The 20739-nt window shown below is 28.2% G+C and overlaps 3 protein-coding genes across 6 annotated transcripts; 2 read left to right on the forward strand and 1 right to left on the reverse strand.

Moving 5' to 3' along the window:
• Positions 1-1752: 1752 nt before the first annotated feature.
• On the reverse strand, positions 1753-8849 carry LOC109794080 (uncharacterized). Of its 4 annotated transcripts, XM_083068366.1 has the most exons (9): positions 8589-8849; positions 6878-7386; positions 6075-6797; positions 5931-5983; positions 5453-5781; positions 5244-5374; positions 4883-5161; positions 2551-2652; positions 1753-2458 (listed from the first exon to the last, which is right to left on the reverse strand). In XM_083068366.1, exons 5-9 carry the CDS (start codon positions 5487-5489, stop codon positions 1931-1933), a joined length of 1077 nt encoding a protein of 358 aa, XP_082924492.1. In that variant the 5' UTR covers positions 5490-5781; positions 5931-5983; positions 6075-6797; positions 6878-7386; positions 8589-8849; the 3' UTR covers positions 1753-1930. The 4 variants fall into 4 exon arrangements, with proteins under 4 accessions (XP_082924492.1, XP_082924491.1, XP_082924493.1 ...); XM_083068365.1 differs by having other exon boundaries at positions 6075-7386; XM_083068367.1 differs by lacking the exons at positions 6075-6797; positions 6878-7386.
• On the forward strand, positions 3854-7849 carry LOC145949343 (uncharacterized). Its single transcript, XM_083068369.1, has 5 exons — positions 3854-4084; positions 4194-4243; positions 4624-4672; positions 7475-7530; positions 7616-7849. The coding sequence occupies exons 1-4, from the start codon at positions 3889-3891 to the stop codon at positions 7525-7527; spliced, it is 348 nt and encodes a 115-aa protein (XP_082924495.1). The 5' UTR covers positions 3854-3888; the 3' UTR covers positions 7528-7530; positions 7616-7849.
• An 11334-nt stretch (positions 8850-20183) lies between the features above and the next one.
• On the forward strand, positions 20184-20716 carry LOC109814438 (LOB domain-containing protein 24). Its single transcript, XM_083069713.1, has 2 exons — positions 20184-20643; positions 20709-20716. Exons 1-2 carry the CDS (start codon positions 20184-20186, stop codon positions 20714-20716), a joined length of 468 nt encoding a protein of 155 aa, XP_082925839.1.
• The last annotated feature ends 23 nt before the right edge of the window (positions 20717-20739 follow it).

Below are 20739 nucleotides of genomic sequence, written 5' to 3' on the forward strand. Positions count from 1 at the left end.
AATCGAATAGCCAAACATAACAAAACATGGCACATCAATTATATATATATATATATATATATATATATATATATATATATATATATACATATATATATATATACACACACACACACACAATATAATTAGTCACAAAATATCTATACAATGAATTGCTCATGATACACATAGTGCAATGGATATGGACTTTGGTGTACATCATGCATGTGGCACCAATAAAACATTTACCTTTGCCTAAAGGCACACATAGAATAACCCATGAGAACATGCCAAATTAAACCATCACAACACTCTATAGTAGGAAGAGATACATCAGGGCATGTCGAGACAATTGTGTCGTGTAAGTTTTATCCCATGCATACAAACAGGCGAAATTGAGGCTTTCAAACCTTGTTGTCCCCAAGGTCATAAATCCCCAAGCATACATAAGGGGGACCTTCCCCAGTTATTGTATTTCGTATCGTGTCCATCACAAACAAGTTATGCTCATGATGCATGCCACACAAGAACCAATACACTTATCAAGTTATCTCATCATCACAATATCACAAGTATATATTATATGCATTACTCATATCACTACTAGACAAACACGCCCAAACCTTAACTTAGACTTCACATTACATGATCATCACATGACCCATACACAATTACACCACACATCATCATTATCAAACCTTTAAGGATAAGTATAAGATTATGATTTACAATAAATCAATTACCCAGTCATCACTCTCTCTTATACCATTAATTAATATTAGTTATTTGTAATTCACGTAGAGAGCACGCGTTGCTCTTTAGAAGGATCGGAGTCGATGAGATTACATAGGGGATCCCTTGGAGATCCCAACCCAACATATACCACTACAAAAAAAAGGATTTTAGCGACCACCAAAATCGGTCGCTAAATTGCTCAAATCGGTCGCTATTTAATTTAGCGACCGAATTAGCGACCGATTTGAAGTAGTTGCAAAAACCCTGGTCGCAAAGTTGTTTAGCGACGGAAATACTGGTGGTCGCTGATTAGCGACCGAAAATTTCGGTCGCTAATTGGTCACTATGATTATGGTCGCCATAGTATATGGGGACCAAATTAGCGACTGAAAAAAACGTCGCTAAATCGGTCGCTAATTGTGTTATTAATTTTTAGTTTTTTAAAAAATGATTTCCCTTTCCGTCGCTAATTCGGTCGCTAACATTTTTTAAAATAAAAAATTATTTTTAATTTCGGTCGCTAGCTAAATATGTTTTAGTTAAAAACGGTTTTAATTTCAGTCGCTAAAGTGGTCACTAAGTGTGTTTTTTTAGTTTTTTTTTTTTAAATAATTTCTAATTCGGTCGCTAAATCGGTCGCTAAATTTTATTATTTAAAAAATAATTTTTATTTCGGTCGCTAAATCAGTCGCTAAATTTTGTTATAGTAAAAAGTTAATTTTCATTTCGGTCGCTAAATCGGTCGCTAAACATAATTTTACTTTTGAAAAAAAATAAAAAAACTAAATTTTTTCGGTCGCTAAATTCGATCGCTAGGCTTACTTTATTTTTAGACATGATCGCTAATTTTATACCTTAAACACTATATATTTTATTTTCATTTTTATTTTGAACCTGTTTAACAATGAAACAATAACATTAAAATTGATAATGCATATATAGTCCTAATATCATAATAAAAGTAATTAAAATATATAATATATGATACAATCTACAAAATCACAACTAATAAAAAGAATAAAAAAAATAACATTTAACTAATAACTAATAGTAAAAATGAAATAAAATTTTCTAAACCACAATTAATATAAAACATCCAAAATAAGTCATCAAATACACAACTAACTAAAAGCATCCAAAAGGAGTATATAACATTTAACTAATAATAAAAACTAAAACAAGTATATGATATCATAAAAGAGAAATACACATACAATCAACAATCTTTTGGTGTATCATCAACATGATCATGCTGCTCGTCCTCAACATGGTGTCTGGGATCATCCATAGTGGTAGTTGGTAAACTAGGCCCTGGCATAAGAGAGTTAATCTGAAAGTGTCGTAAGATTAACTGCATCTGCTGATCTTGTTGATGCATACACTCACTTTGCTGTCTCATGTGCTCATTTTGCAACTCATGATTTTTCATTAATTGTTCCATCTTTTGCTCAAGCATCCTCTCCTTATCTTCCTTTGCTAGAAGCTCAGCATTCAATTTTTCAATTGTTTGACGCATTTCCTCTATTGCCTCTACAATTGGAGGTTGACTTAAAGTAGATTGAGCATGTGTTGACCGACTAAACTTTTTGCTCAAAGTACCAAGTCCATAGACATGTCCTTTGTTATTCTCACCTACAACACCTAAATATATTTCATTTTCATTGATAGAGGCAAGAGACTCTTGTGTAGATGTTCCTTCCCCAGTACACTGCAAGACCTCCTCTCGACGTTTTTGATATCTTTCCTGCAAAATAAATTAAAACATCATATTTTTACAATTAATATATAAAGATAAACTTCAAAATATATTTAGAAAAGTTGAAAGGTAAAACTTACAGCAAGGTCCCGGGTCTTGTCATTAACCCAATCTCCAGTCTTCAACTTTTTTGTTTTCTCCACTATCTCCCATGCAGTTGGTGGTCGTTGAAATTCCTTAGACTACATATTTAAATATGTTTTACAAATCATCTTTTAGAGTGAAAATAAAATTTTATACATCATGTATAATGGATCTACAAGAACATCATATATATTTCTCTTTAGAAAAACATGCAATTAAAGTAAATAAATTATAAAGGGTTTAACTTTTATTAGATTGTTGCTAAAATTATGATATCAATACAAATTATAAAATATATATCTTCATTAATTTTTATAGATCATATTTTAATATAGCTTACTATAATTATCATATTTTAAATTATTAATCTGATGAAAATATTTTTAAAGAATCATGTAGCTGGGGTTAATAGTTGAGTTAAATGATAGGTTTTTAAAAGGAAAAGATATAGACCCTGAATGTTTGTAAATTATTAATCTGAATGGTCTGGGATGTTGTCAACTATGTGTTCATAATCATATTGGTGTGTTGCACGTTGTAGAGCCCCACAAGTTCTATTTCACTGTCCCTTTGACCAAGCACATCAACCATCAAACAAATGAATCACTTGTGTGTCTTACAAATTAAGAGCCAACAATTTATTGGAATTTTATAGTATATTATAAAAGACAAAAAAGTAAAATCAACTATTTCTTGGGTCTTAACACATTTAAAACTAAAAAATCATGAGAAATTCAATAAATAAATTGTGAAGTTATCAAAATTTATATTTTTAAATAAAATTTTAACTAATTAAAAAGTGTGTTGAAAAAAGAGTAAGAGAATGTAAATATGTCGATAGAGTTTCCCTTCTTTTTTTCTAATTTATTTTGTTGTTATACTGAGATGGTGATTGGGAGAGATTAAATCTCTTAATTTCAACTATTTTGTTCAGAAAAGAAATTGTTCACAAAAAAAAATATGTTTGAAACAATAGGTTAAATTTATAAACAGATTTCTTTTCCTAAAATATAAGTTATTCTTGTGAAGTTGAAAATTTGAAGCTTATAAATATTTTTCAGCGGTGTTTTTTTTGCCTTCTTTTAAACTGATTTACTAAATAACTTTTTTTTACCACATATAAAGAAAATTAAACATTTTAAAATCTGTTTTCTATCAACGTATCTAAACAAAATTTTATTTAATTATATCAACTATAAAATTATAATTTTCATATAATAAATTATTGAAATAATATAATTTTCACAATTAAAAAAAATGCTGCAAACAATAAAACAACTTGTCTTTTATTAACGCAGCCCGGAATCCCAAATTGATAAATTGATAAATGATTTATGGACCAAAAACTGTTGCCAACTGCAGCATTAAAAGGAGCAGCCACACTTAAAGTAAGATCAGGATGCAAGAACAGATTGAATGGGGGAGTTCCTATCTTGCCCCTTGAAGACAACAATGATTTAGACTTTGACTTTGAAAAAGGCAGATCCATTCTTGCACAGGGTGCTGAGTTATATGTAGAAACACCAGAAGGTACAGTTATGATGCAGCCCTGTTATGCAGTGGCATAATTCTTAACTACTATGCAGTATGCATCATGTGATTTTCTAATTTGTGCTTTACTTCAATTATGTCTGAACAGGAAAGTACATGCCTAGATCAGTGTCTGTAATCCTAGACAGCGAAGCCAAGGTCAGGATCATGGGTAGTTTTTACTTTTTATGTCTATCTACTTTTATTTGGCTCAATAGGATTATGAACCGAAAACAGATCCAGAAAAATCGCCAAATCTACTTTCCATGGCATGACTCGGTTAATAATAATAGTATGATACACTTTCTATCAAAACAGAATTTAGACACCGTAAAATCTAATTACTTCTTCAAGTTAACTAAGTGTTATCATTTCAACTATTGAAACTTACGGAGTGGGAATCTTACCTTTTGAATTTTATGTCCAGAAAATGAGTTTATGATTAACTTGGACATTATGATTAATTCTAACATTACTGATGTAGCTATACTTTTGTCTCTCTGACTCTTGGTGCAATGATCCCTACTCTAAAACTACAGGTTGTACTTATGATGAGGAAGCATAATCTATTCAAAAGCAAGAAGGAGGGTATGTGTATTTTTTAATTTTCCCACCATGTTCTATTCTTTTGTTTTACTTCAATTAAGTTTTATTAATAATTTTGTAGTTTATTCACTGTCATTTCAATTTCAATAGCAGTTTATTGTTCCTCTCCCACAGATTAAAACTATGCAGCTTGATTTTTAATTATAGTATCAGAGTCAAATAATATTGAGATTAAAGTTGAAATAAAAATACCAATTTCTCATAATGAGCTGCTGTGGATATAGAGCCACCACAATATGCTGAAGCCCCCTTATCAACAGCTCGATTTGCCTTGGCAGTTGAACTCTTATTTTTGAAACTCTCAGAACTCCAATGTTGGTCCAAAGCTGCTCGAACACTAGCTTGAATCCATGTCCCCTTATCTTGACCATTCCTGACCTTGTTCATGGCATTTTTTAAAATGCGTGAACCTTTTGTTTCAAAAACAGACCTGATGACTTGCTCTTGTTGTGGATCCCACCTAAACTCTTTCTGTAAAAAAAAAAAAGTGAGTTATTCAACAAACATAATTCAACAAATAACACATTTTAAATGAAAATCCAACTCAATATACCTTAAACTCTCCAAACCATCTGTCTCGAAGGTCAAGTGTTACTTTCTTCCAAGAAGGACTTGGTTGATCAAATTTTTGCCTAATGATTCTTGAAATGACAACAGAGGGTCGGTCCATTGGCTGGTGTAAACCTATGTAAAAAGATATTGTCAAAGTTTAGGATATATAATATTATAGCAAAAGGAAGTATAAAATCAAAATTTACTTACTCTCCTTTTTCTGCATAAAGCCAAGGCCTCTGATCATCTGGATGTCCAGACTCTGAAGGTGGTGGATACTCAGGTGTAAGTGAACCTTCTAGTGTCGATGGTGTGTCTTCTCTTAAAAAAGTACCAGGAACCGATTCTCCTACAATTGTGGGATTATGTTCTTCTTGAAGGGCATGTTGTGAACTCTGTCCAACAGGATTTGTTGACTCTGAAGTTGAGATGTGAATATTAGTTGGAGAGTTTGTGGTGGATGGAGCTCTCCCTCGAATATGACCTCTACCACCACGATTAGGTGGCCTACGACCACCACCTCTACCTCTATCTGTCATCTGTAAGTCAAAATATTATATATATATATATATATATATATATATATATATATATATATTTATATATATCATCAAAGAATAAACAAAAACATAAGGAAGAAATGAAAGTTTAGTGAACAAGTAACCCAACTCTAATAATAAACTCAAACCTGATCATGTTTTCTACACCAAAACGTGTCAGTTATCTTCCCTCTCATATTCACTACAAATAATTATTACAAACCATAATCATGCAAATATTTAAAAAGAATAATAAAAATAATCTATGCCAATTATTTTAATGCATGAATTACCTAAGAGGAATGTGTATCATCAAAATCACTTTCAGTTTCACTATCACTTGACTTGTATTCATCCTCATCTGTTACATCTAAATTTGTTTCATTCAATAATTGTTTGTCTATTTCTTCTCCGTCTCCACTAACATCCATAAGAGAATCGTTAATGACATTTGGGTCAACATGTTGTATTTGAAGTCCTAGAAGCTCGTCATCTTGGTATGGATCTTCTTGTTCATTTTGACTTGTTATATTATCAATGATTCTACTACGTGCTTTTGTCTTAATTACTGCCAACCAACCTCGATGTCCCTCAGGATATGTCGTGTAATAAACCTGTTCTGCTTGTTGCGCAAATATAAATGGGTCATATGCTTTTTTATATTTTCGTGATTCCTTCACTTCAACAATCCCATACTTATTATCTACTTTTGTCCCTATACCAAGAGTATTATCAAACCAATCACACTTGAATAAAACTAACTTCATTAATGGGAAGCCAGTGTAGTCCAATTGAATAATATCAGACAATATTCCATAAAAATCATATTCTAATTGACCATTGGTTCCTCGTACGTAAACACCATGATTAGAGGACTTCATGCCTTGACTCCAACAAATAGTGTTAAATTTGTATCCATTGATGATGTAGGTATGCCATGATTCAACTTTTCTTTTAGGACCCCAAGCCAGATTAACCAAAAGTGGATCTTGAATATTATTTTCTGAATTTAGAACCTACAGAATTTAACAATGAACGTTGTAAATCATATTATTTTGGAAAAAGTATTTGGATAACTTATAAAATGTTAACCTACATATTTTTTAAACCATGTAGGAAAACTTGTTGAAATGTCTTTGTCAATTTGAGCATCCGAAGCAGTAGGATCAAGCTCCCTTAAAAATTCAGTATAAATACTGGGAAAAAAAAAGATTATTCAAACTACACATCATAAGGTGATTAAGATGTATAGTTAAAGTTGTATATTAGGATCAAACATTAATATCTTACTCTAAATATGGCTCAACCTCTTCACAATTTTGAAGAACATACAAGTGGGCAGCTTCAAGGTCACGTTGGTCTAAAAAGTACGTCTTTGATTTGCCAGTCGCTCTTCCTGGGTAATTAAAAATTGATATAGGAGGACTAGATGAAGAACCTTCACTAGCTTCAACATTTCGCGGCATCCTTGTCCTTCTTGTTTCAATATGATCAGGATAGTAAAATGAAGCAAAGGTAGATGTCTCCTCCACTAAATAGGCTTCACAAATTGAACCTTCTACCCTAGCCTTATTCTTGACTTTTTGTTTGAGGGAATGTAAAAACCTAAATAAAAAGATGAATTAATATTAAGTATTTGAATGTATCTGGTTTTTAAGTAGGTTTCTGAATTTTGTTTGTTTTGATATGCTAGTGCAAAGGTGGGCAGTTAAAGGAGAGGAGTTTGTCTTTTCACATTATATCTGATGGGTATGCTTCATCTACTTGCTTTGTGAATGTGGCAACAATATATGTTTTTGAAGTGATGTGTTTTTCTGCCATATGTGTGATGTAGTGAATTTGCAATGTGGAGGTGTTTTCGTGCTCAATGTGGTTGGGCTGGCCAGGTGAACCTAACATGGATTTATAAACTTTATGTCTTGTTTCAAACATAAAACTTGTAATGGGGTAACAAAGACATCTAAAAGTCTATTAGAGTGTGTTTGGGAAAGCTATGGAAATTTCATTATTTCAATGATCAATTATATGTATAATCAATTATAATTGGAATAAATTTTTATTTGGATAAGTTCACTGAAAAATAATTTTAAAGTATTTAATTTTCAAATACATGAAAATAACTTATTTTTCAGAGAAAAAAGAAAAACATTTTACAAATTCTAGCTATTGTTCCAAACATGTAGCTTACTTTGCAAAACTCTTTTTATTTTTACTCAAAAACAGCTGAAATCTCCCAAAATAATCTTGGATTATCTTAATAAGTGTATTGCTCTTCTCATTGCTCTCTAAATACAAAAAAGTAAGCACTCTTCAGAGTATCGAGGGTGGTAATGCATTTTATTTGGTATTTTCAGCTGAAATAGACAGTGTTTGACTTTATTGTGCTTTTGGCATTATTCTCCCAATGGTTAAGGGGAATTGTCTCATTAACAGAGAATTCACTTGACACTTTGAAATAAGGTTCAGTATTCTCCACCTCTACGGACGTGGTCAAATTGATTCAAATAAGGCAATAACATACTTTTTTTCTCCTTATACAGCCCTCAAGAACATAGTATAAGGTATATATCTCTGCCAATTTTCATAACCTGTCCCATGTTAATTAACATCTCTCTCATCCCCAACCACCTAAAGGTAAGCAAAACAATTTCTAGTCATATGCTAATATACTAAGAATCCCAAAAGCATAGCAAGCAAATTCCAAAAATTAAAATAGGCAAATATGCGTAATACAAGCTCAATCTGCATATCTGTAAAGGCAGTGACATATTTTAGTTTCCAGTAATAGAGAATCTTCAATGGTTTACCTCAACACGTGGCTGTCCAGGAAGCAGCTTTGCAACTGCAGTACCTACTACAGCCTTCTCACTTCCTCGTAACTTGGCAGTCTTCTTTTCTATGCCCTAAAACAAATAATTTGGAACTAAGCTTGTGGTTGACAAAGATTGCAAGAAAGTAGAGATTAGCAAATTAGGAGGGACAATGGCTGAAACCCTAGCGCGACTATAAGGAAAGGGAAATTTTAGGAGGGAGGGGCGTTTTGAAACCCTTAGCCATGGTTGCTCTGAGTTTATGAGCCCGCGAAAGTAAAAAAAAATTATGAAACATTATAAGTCAGATTATAATAAATTTTTTAATATTAAATTTATTTAATTTTAAAATTAATTATTTTATCAAAGAAATTACTATAGATTTTAAATTTTATTTATTATGTTTTATAATGAAAAAAAATTTAATATTATATCAAAAGATAATAAAAATTATAACTAAAATAATAATAAAAATCATAATAAAATATAATATTGAAAATTAATTATATTTTATCACTTTTTAATAAAATGAGTGAATGATAATGAATTAATTAAAATTTTAAAACATATTTTATTTAAAAATATTTTTTTAATAATACAGTGACTAAAAGTATTATAATAAATAATAAAATTAAATCTTATAATAATTATTTTAATAATGATACTAAATTAAATATTATAATTATTTTACAATAAATTAAAATGAAAAGATAATAAAATATTTGAACTGATATTTCAAATAAAATATATTAAAATATTATAATCAAAATAAATTTAGTATTAAATCAAAAGATTATAAAATTGATAACTAAAATTATAATAAATATTTGTATCAAAGAAATTGCTACACATTTTAGATTTTATTTATTGTTTTATAATCAAAAGATATCTAATATTAAATCAAAAGATTATAATAATTATAACTCAAATCCAGATAAATATCTTGATATTAAATTTATTATATAATAAAATTAATTAAATATTTTTATCAAAGAAACTAATACAGATTTTAGATTTTATTTACTATTTTTATAATCAAAAGAAATCCAATATTTGATTACAAGATAATAAAAATGATAACTAAAATCATAATAAATTTTTTAATACTAAATTTAGTATATATTAAAGTTAATTATATATTTGTATTTAAGAAATTTTTGCAAATTTTATATATGTATTTTAAATTTTTTATTATATTAAATTAATTGAAAATTAATTATATTTTATCATTTTTTAATAAAGTGAGTGAATGATAATGAATTAATTAAAATTTTAAAATATATTTTAATTACAAATATTTTTTATCAATACAGTGACTAAAAGTATTATAATAAATAATAAAATTAAATAAATTAAATCTAATAATAGTTATTTTTTAGTGATACTAAATTAAATATTCTAATTATTTTACAATAAATTAAAATGAAAATATAATAAAATATTCTAACTGATATTTCAAATAAAATAATAAAATATTATAATCAAAAGAAATCTAGTATTAAATCAAAAGATTATAAAAGTCATAACTAAAATTATAATAAATATTTGTATCAAAGAAATTGCTACACATTTTACATTTTATTTATTATATTTTATAATCAAAAGATATCTAATATTAAATCAAAAGATTATAATAATTATAACTGAAATCCAGATAAATATATTGATATTAAATTTATTATATATTAAAATTAATTAAAAAAATTTATCAAAGAAACTAATACAGATTTTAGATTTTATTTACTATTTTTATAATCAAAAGAAATCCAATATTTGATTACAAGATAATAAAAATGATAACTAAAATCATAATAAATTTTCTAATATTAAATTTAGTATATATTAAAATTAATTATATATTTGTATTTAAGAAATTGTTGCAAATTTTATATATGTATTTTAAATTTTTTATTATATTAAATTAATTGAAAATTAATTATATTTTATCAATTTTTTAATAAAGTGAGTGAATGATAATGAATTAATTAAAATTTTAAAATATATTTTAATTACAAATATTTTTTTATCAATACAGTAACTAAAAGTATTATAATAAATAATAAAATTAAATAAATTAAATCTAATAATAGTTATTTTTTAGTGATACTAAATTAAATATTCTAATTACAATAAATTAAAATGAAAATATAATAAAATATTCTAACTGATATTTCAAATAAAATACATTAAAATATTATAATCAAAAGAAATCTAGTATTAAATCAAAAGATTATAAAAGTCATAACTAAAATTATAATAAATATTTGTATCAAAGAAATTGCTACATATTTTAGATTTTATTTATTATGTTTTATAATCAAAAGATATCTAATATTAAATCAAAAAATTATAATAATTATAACTGAAATCCAGATAAATATATTGATATTAAATTTATTATATATTAAAATTAATTAAAAAAATTATCAAAGAAACTAATACAGATTTTATATTTTATTTACTATGTTTTATAATCAAAAGAAACCCAATATTTGATTACAAGATAATAAAAATGATAACTAAAATCATAATAAATTTTCTAATATTAAATTTAGTATATATTAAAATTAATTAAATATTTGTATTTAAAATTGTTGTAAGTTTTAGATATGTATTTTAAATTTTTTATTATATTAAATTAATTGAAAATTAATTATATTTTATCAATTTTTAATAAAGTGAGTGAATGATAATGAATTAATTAAAATTTTAAAATATATTTTAATTACAAATATTTTTTTATCAATACAGTGACTAAAAATATTATAATAAATAATAAAATTAAATAAATTAAATCTTATAATAGTTATTTTTTTACTGATACTAAATTAAATATTCTAATTATTTTACAATAAATTAAAATAAAAAGATAATAAAATATTTTAACTGATATTTCAAATAAAATATATTAAAATATTATAATAAAAAGAAATCCAGTATTAAATCAAAAAATTAAATAATTGCCAGTAATATTAAATTTTGTTGTAGTGTCAATATAGTGACTAAGAGTATTATAGTAACTAATTAAATTAAAAAAATTAAATCATATAATGGTAATTTTTTAATGATGAAAAATTAAATATTATAATTATTTTACAAGAAATTAAAATGAAAACATTTTTTATAAATTATTATAAATAATAATATTTTTATTCTTTTTAGTGACCGATTCCAATTCGGTCGCTAAAATTACTATATATATTATAATTTTTTTATTCACTTAGCCACCGATTTACCTGTGGTCGCTAAAATTATTATAATTAATATTCTTTTTTATATATTTTGCGACCGATTATATTTCGGTCGCTAAAATTATTTCAAAAATATTTTTTAGCCACTGATTACAATTCGGTCGCTAACGTTACTATAAATAATCAATATATTTTTTTTAGCGACCGATTCTGAGTTGGTCGCTAACTCTATTTTAAATAATATTTTTTTTTTATTTTTTAGCGACCGAATTTATTGTGGTCGCTAAAATTATTATAATAAATATTTATATTTATATATTTTGCGACCGATTATATTTCGGTCGCTAAAATTATTTCAAAAATATTAATATTTTTTAGCCACTGATTACAATTCGGTCGCTAACGTTACTATAAATAATCAATTTTTTTTTTTAGCGATCGATTCTAAGTTGGTCGCTAACTCTATTTTAAATAATTTTTTTTTTCTTTTTTTAGCGACCGAATTTATTGTGGTCGCTAAAATTATTATAAATAATATTTATTTTTATTTATTTAGCGACCGATTATATTTCAGTCGCTAAACTTATTATAAATAATAAAAAAAATTTATTTTTTAGCCACCGATTTTAGTTGGTCGCTAAAATTGTTATAAAATAATATTATTTTATTTTTTTAGCGACCGATTTTCTATTTGGTCGCTAAAATCATGATGAATAATATTATTTTAATTTTGTTAGCGACTGAAACCGTTCCGTCGCTAATTTAACAAACATTTGTTATGTTAGCGACCGATTGTTAGCCACTACAAATTTCGATCGCTAAATCGGTCGCTAAATAAAATTTGCTACCGAGTCAAATTCGGTCACTAATTAAGTCGCTATTAGCGACGAAAATAATTCGGTCGCTAATTTCGGTGGCTAAATTGACTTTTTTTTGTAGTGTACCATCCCATACCCGAAGTAAATCACACAAATAGCAACCTATGTTCTTTATCACTCCTATGTCCGACAACACCTCATGGAACCCAACACCACATCAGGTTCAACGAACTTACAATGAGTGTGAAAATCGCACAAGTTAACCCATAACTCAAACTTCTAATCTCAATAAGTAAAAACAAAATTAAAGCCTAATGTTACACTAATAACTCATCAATCAAACATGTCTATACCTAAAACATCACCAAATCACAATAATTCCCTTTACTTAAACACTTTAGGGCTCCTACAAGAACTATAGTTACTTATATATTCATTATTTATGTGATTAACATGAAATTAAACATACATACATCTTAGTCATCGCAAATAAGGCTCATAAGAAGAACACAAAACACAAATTCACAGATTACAAGAATGATTGAGATTTCTCCATCACAACATGCAAGAACAAAAAAGATATTGGGGTCAATCTTTCTACCTAACATACAACCCACACCCTAGAGTGAGAGTACTCACTCCCCTTTAACTTGATGAGCACTAAAAGATGGGTGGGAAATGATAGGGTGTTCTTGAGAAGCCTCAAATTCTCTAGGTTCTTCACAACATAGAGAAGAAGTGCATGTAAACATAAAATACCAAAAGCGTACACAAATTACACGTAATCCCCTTTTATAGAAAAAAAAACTACTCTTATCCTTATTTTCTTTTTAAAACACAAAACCATAATTAAAATAATCCATAATATAAAACATATTTTTCCAAAATACACTATTAAAGAATTAATTAAAACACATAAAATTAAATAAAAAACTCAATTATTTCTCAAAATCCCCCTTAATTAATTAAATCATATTCTTAATTTATTTATAAAACTTGGGGTGTTATAGTAAGATTGTACAATTGAGGATGACTTCTAAGAATTAATTAGTACTACTTAGCTCGAGAAGATGCATCTATGTTTCGATAACTCATGACTTAAGAACTCCATAGTTCACCGTGTCTGATTGAGTGATTTGGGGAAAGGTGGCCTTCTAGGAAATTTCTTAGAAAGTGTGTGAGTGAGAACAAAGAACATTAAAAAGTTTTGTGTTGGTTTGTGGATAATCGATGATCCTAATGAGTTACTTATGAAGGGTTCTAACTGATGAAATTTGTGTTAAGTGTCATAGTGTGAAGTGTTATGGAATGCAATCGCTAAGATGTCAAATTTGAGAGGTGTTACAATTGGTATCAAGACAAATCCTTTCTCCTAGTACGATATGGTTAAAGGATGAACCAAGCGGAAGCTAGTGGGCTTATAATAACCTGAACACATTGGAATGAGAGAGATATTGGTGTGTGACTATACAATTGAAAATGACTTAAAAATTTAGTACACCGATACCAACAGGATACATATACTTTTCGATAGCTCATGACTTAAGAACTCCATAATTAAGTGTATACTTGATTTGGAGTGATTAGGGATGAATGACCTTTTGAAAAATTTCTCAAAATATGTGTGATTAAGGACAAAGCACACTAAAAAATCTTGTGTTGATTTGTGGGGATAGCCAATGATCCTAAAGGTGGTTGTGCATTTTATAAAGGACTATTCATGAAGGGTTCTGACTGTTGAAGGGTTATAACAAATGAGGAGTTGTGTGAAATGTCATCATTTGAAGTGTCATAGGGTGCAACCATTGAGACCTCAAATTTGAGGAGTGTTACAAATGATATTAAAGTAGGCCCTCTCTCCTAGTTTGGTGTGGTTTAGCGATGAATCAAGCAGAAGTTGGTAAGCTTGTAACAACCCGAACATACTAGAGTGAGAGAGATTTAAGGATTCTTACAAGTGTAAGACTATACAATTGAGGATGAATTAAAGGAATTAATTAGTACTACTTATACCAACACGACGCTTTTATTTTTTGGTAGCTCATGACTTAAAAGCTCCATAATTAAGCATGTTTAACTTAAAGCGATTTAGAGATCGATAACCTTCTAGAAAATTTCTTAAAAAGTATGTCAGTGAGGACAAAGCACAATAAAAAATCTTAGTCAATGATCTTAAAAGCAATTGGGTTTCTTAGAAAGGGCTATCCATGAAAGGATTATGCCCTACAAGAAGTTGTGTGAAGTGTCACCATGTGAAGTGTTGTGTAGTACAACTATTGAGACGTCAAATCCAATGAATGTTACAATGTAGAATTTTCATAGTTGAATGTATAGTTTATTGAGAAATGTAGGCCACTATGTTTGTAATTTTCTCAATTTTTGTGTGATAGTAAGTTGTTAATTTTATTGTCAACTCCGTTAGTAACTTGGTTTATTTGGTTTACCTGTGAACTTTATTTGTTGAATCTAAAATTTGGTACCAAAGCATTTCCATGTCTTGTTATGTTATATTTTGTTTCATGTTAAAAGTAGTTTTCGTATTTGTTTTGGTTTATATTATAATGACTTTAATTTGTATATTACATGTTTTTTTAACAATATAACAATTAAAATCAACTTTTAATTTTAGGAGTATCAAAAGGGGGATTGTTGAAAGAGATTCACAAGATGAGATAACAAATGATGGTGTGTCAAGTTAGTAGTCAAATTATATAATTTTCTATGATATTGTTGGAGGTATGAACAAGAAGGGATGTGTATATGGTTTAGGTCCTGGGTTTGGAAAATACAAATCAATTTATGCTACATTACTTGATGGTGTGTCACCATTTGAATATGAGCAAATGAGGAATCTAATTTCACTATTAGAATTTCTCTTATTACATGCGATTTTTCCTACGAATTTTTATGAAAAATTCGTAGAAAATGTTGTTCCTACAAATTTTTCTGCGAAATTTTATCTGCAGGTAATACCTTCGTGGATAATATATTTCTGCAAATTTTAAAATTCGTAGGAAATTTTCTTGCAAAATTTCTTGCGAAAAAAATGCGCAAGAAATTTTCCTGCAAAAAAGATTTGCAGGAAAGTTTCCTGCGAAAAAAATTTGTAGGAAAATTCGCAGGAAAGTTTCTTGCGAATTTTTTCGCAAAAAATTCTGTAGGAATATTTTTTACGAAAAAAATTAAAGAAATTACTATAAATTCTATCAATAATTCTTCAACTTTCAAATGCTCACAATGAATTCATCCGAAGCATTTATTTTCATGCCTCCAACATGTGATACATAATCTTTTAAATTCTAAGATTGTAGATTATAAGCCTAATACTCAACCATACAAATCAACTTGTAAGGTAAGTGTTGCCCCAACTTATATACTCTTTAATTGTTTTATTTTCAATCGATGTGGGACTTAAGATTTTTTTAAAATATTAAACTTATAAATTTAAATATTTTTTTATTTTCCTGCAGATTAAAATTTGCAGGAAAATCCGCAGGAAAATTTACCTGCAAAATTTTTCTACCATTTAGTAAACATTACTTGTGAATTTATTTTTGCGAATTAAAATCTGTAAATTATTTTTCGCAAAAAATTTCTGCGAATATTTTTTTGCAAGAAAATTCGTAAAAAAATTCTGCGAATATTTTTTTACAGGAAAATTTGCAAAAAATTTATGCGAATATTTTTGTACAGGAAAATGACACTTTTCTAGTAGTGTTTCCAATTTTCAACGGAGAACAAGACCTTTAAAGAACGCTAGCAAACTCATGAGAAGCTAATTCATTCATCTTAAGAAGAGTCATGACTAGTTCAAGAGCAATTACTTCAATTCATGGCAAATTTCTCTTGGAAATCCATCTTTTCAGCCTCCATGTAATCCACCTCCCCCTACAAATCAAGAAGATAACACACAAGAAGATAGTGAACTAGATGAGCTTGTGGATAACTTTTGATTGTATTTTGTTATCTTTGATTACTATGTAGAAACTAGTAGAAGTTGCTGGATCAGACTTGGTAGATGAAATATGATTATTACTTAATTATTGAATGTTATTAGCCGATCTTAAACCTTGTAGATGAAGTATATTTTGTACTTATTGGACGCTATTAGTAGACATATACTATTAAATTTGGTAAATGAATTTCTATTATTGAATGTTATTAATATTATTAATTAGTATTGAGCATGGCATGTGAGTTATTATTGTTGAATGCTATGAAATTTATTAAATATTAGCTTGGATTTATTAAAATTTTGAAAATCATATTTGTATAAATTTTAATTGGGATTAATATTTTAAATTCCTCATATTATAGGTACAATAATAATAATAATAAATTTAATACAAAAGGCAAGAGATTTTATTTCTTCATTAAAATTCCCTTAGTGTTAGTGATGAATAAAAATTCTCTCACTATTAGAGAGAGAAAAAATAGTTCATTATCCCTGACTAATCATAAATCCCTCACTATTAGAGAGTGGTATATTCCATTCTTAATAGTGATGGAACATTATTCCTCTCTATTAGAGAGAAATGGAATTTGTCACCAATAACAATGGAAAGTATTTCTCGTTGTTCATGACAAATTGATGCATTTTTTAATAAATTTTTGACAATGTTATAATGGAAGTATTCCATCACAAATTTTTCACATGCATGATTTTCCCTTACTAAAGGGATGTCTATTTTAATGATAAATTTTTCCCTCACAAAATTTGTCATTAATGTATGTTGTGAAAGATTTTTTACATTTTAGTGAAGGGTTTCGCCACTCTTTAATTTAATTATTTTTAGTAGTGCTAAACATTTTGGGATAGGAAGATGTCACACTTTTACTATTATTATTGTTACCACTAATATTATTGTCATCATTATGGTTGTTACCCTTACCATTTTGGAATAAAAGGGTGTTCAAATATTATTATATTGTCTTAAGATAATTAATATTAAGAAGGGTATTACATTAAATTTAGCATTATTTTTCTTGTATTGATATTAGCCACTAAATAAGGCATAAGATATAAAGATATCTATTGACTTGAATGTTTGTCTAATATTATTCTCCTTGTACCATATGCTCGGTTCAATCCAATAATAAATAGGATTCCTTTCTTCTTCTTCTTTTTTTTTTTTTTTTTTTTTTCCTTTTTTACCTAATATGATTATGTTTAATTGCATTGATAGTTTCTTCATTTATTTAAATTTCATGTGCAAGAGTTCTTATCAACATTTTTTTAATAAGGAATTATAATTTATTTCTATCAAGTTGACTCCTATAGGCTTAAAATGATACAAATGATCGTGATTTTGTGCCCAAGTTGAGGACCGAGCTCTGATTCTTAATTAAGACCTTTTTACTTATCAACATTTATCACATGCTACCTTTTGTTTTAAATAAAGAATATTCAATAATTTGATTATAAATTTCTCAAAAGGAAAAACATTTTAGTAAAAGAAAAAGAAAAAAAAAGATGCGAAATCATAAGATCATGAAACTGTGAATTTAAGAAAATGGTTAATTTATGCTTGCATTGAGTGGAATCAATTATAGTATTTTTGAAGAATAAGAGTAAAGCTATCAAAACGAGTTAACCCGATTCATGTAGGTCGGCCCACCTTGACTCACTTTAAAAATGAGTCAACCCAATCCAACCCATTTTTAATTTTCTCAAAAAAAATTTGGTCCGGCCCGGCCCACCACGGGTTGGTGGGTTATACAGGCCAGCCCACCAGCCCACCAAACATTTTAAAAAAATTATCAACAAAATTCAAAATTTTAAATTAATTATAAATTGACATAATAGTCATAAAATTAACATCATTAATAATCATTAGTCATAACTCATCATACAAAATTAAATCCAAATCATGATAAAAGTCCAAAATAAAAAATTTTAATATCCCATCATACAAAATTAACTACAAATTATACTTAAATTTTTATTGTAAAAAAATTGGTGGGTTAGTGGGCTACCCGGCCCACCACGGGTTCAGCCCGGGTGGGCCGAGTCAAAGTGGGCCGATTGAGATATACCCACCTACTATAAAATTTTAATTTTTTTGGCCCGATCCAGCCCATTTTCAAGGTGGGCCGGGTTGACCCACGAGCCACAACCCACTTTGACGGCTCTAAATAAGAGTTAGACACCATATAAATAATATTTGTAGCTAATTTTTATGATTTTTTATAACCAAATTATTGATATGAAGTATCTATTAATTTTATCAATGAAGTTAATACATTTTATGGACTCTAGACTAAATAATAAACTAGGTCTCTTTAAATATAAATATTAAAATATTAAAATATATTTTATAAAATAAAAGTGACACATAATTTTATTAAAAAAATTCTACATCTTATTATATTAAGTGCATAATAAAATTTTAGAGAGAACGGATAAAGTAATACTATGTAATGTCGTGATTTATTTTTAAGTTAGTTTCTATCAAGTATCAACATCATATTTTATTAATTGCAGTTTTCATTTTTTGGATAGATCAAACATAGAGAAAATATATAATATGTTATTGAGTGCAGATTTTTGTTTTTATTTCTAAATAATTTTTTCAATGCCGTTCTTTAATACAAAATTAAATGACAATTTTTTCATAAATAACAAAAACATTGAATGACAGTTAAAACACTAGCGTGCAATCCTATTTTTAAAAAAATATAAAATAAACTCAGGGTGTTAGCATTCATACAAAAATAAAACTGGAAGTATTTTCTATTCTTTCAAACTACTTAGAAGATTATTTCTGCTGATGACTAATCCTTACCGAAAAATCTAATTAATAGGTAATCAATATTAAGATCTCTCTTCTCAACCATGTATTTTTTTCCATTCATAAAACTCAAGTTCGGCATCTTGATTAAGAGCACTCAAACCAACAAATTGTTGGTATTAATTTTTTTCCTTAATTATATTTTTATTAAATTATTCCTTTAATTATTTTTTTCTTTAATTATATATCGATAATGATGTGTGATTACACTCCACATTTCTTTTATCCCTCTCTTAACCATATTATTACATTTCACTCATCTCTTTCTCTTCTATCTTTCTTTTTCTTTTTTCTTTCTTTCTCTTTTAGGTATATAGATTAACATATAAGTGTCTAAGAAACATTTTCCAATGTTGACATTGTAAAAAATTTCACCTTTTTGTTTATGGAAAAAAAATTGCAAATGTAATATTTTTATATTATCATTCTATGACAAAGTTATTATATGATAAATTAAAACAAAATTAATAATAATTTTAATTGATCAACAATTAATGCAATTTTTTTAAAACAAGCAATATTAATACATGGAATTTTTTAGGTACATATTTATTTTGTTAATATGTTTTTAATTATTAAATGCTTATTCTCTTTTAATATGTATCTAATCAATATTTAATATAAGCAGTTTCCAATGTGGGGGTATAAATACAAGATGATATAAAGAATAAAATCTCATTGAAGAAGGCAATAACCTTTGTCACTAATTGTATTCTTTGCACCATTATCTCCATTTCTTACAACAGTAAGCAGTAAGCACATTTCTCTTTCTCGAATTGATTTAAGCACTGCATGGAGAGGCCAACTTCAACGCGAAAAGTACCATGTGGTGCATGCAAGTACCAACGTAGGAGGTGTGGGCAATACTGTTTGTTTGCGCCGTACTTCCCAGCAGAGAACATCCAAATGTTCGCATGCGTGCACCACGTGTTCGGCGCGGCCAATGTGGGGAACGTTATCAAGTCACTGAGTGATCCGCAATTGCGAAAGCTGGCAGTGAACACGCTGGTGTACCAAGCGGAGGCGCGTGTGAGGGACCCCACCTACGGCGTTGTGGGCCACATCATGGAGTTGGAGCAGAGGCACCGCAAAGTTCAAGAGGACCTCATGAGGGCCAAGGCCCAACTGGCCCAATACCTAGGCCCAGAGGGCATGAGAAAGGAGTTTAGTTTGTGTTTGGGTGCCTCTTCCAAGGGCAAGAACAAATGTGATGAGACTCCAGAGCCCCACATGTCGTCATTTCGGCGTTTGTGTACTGACTCTGACGTTGAGATGTGGGACCCTTTTCCGCCGTGGGAAACTTTTGATGACACTCAGTCTGGTGAGAAGTTGTCCTCAGATTTGGGAG

This window comes from Cajanus cajan, chromosome 2 (assembly GCF_000230855.2).
Source record: "Cajanus cajan strain Asha chromosome 2, NIPB_CcT2T_4, whole genome shotgun sequence".
Lineage (NCBI taxonomy): Eukaryota > Viridiplantae > Streptophyta > Magnoliopsida > Fabales > Fabaceae > Cajanus > Cajanus cajan.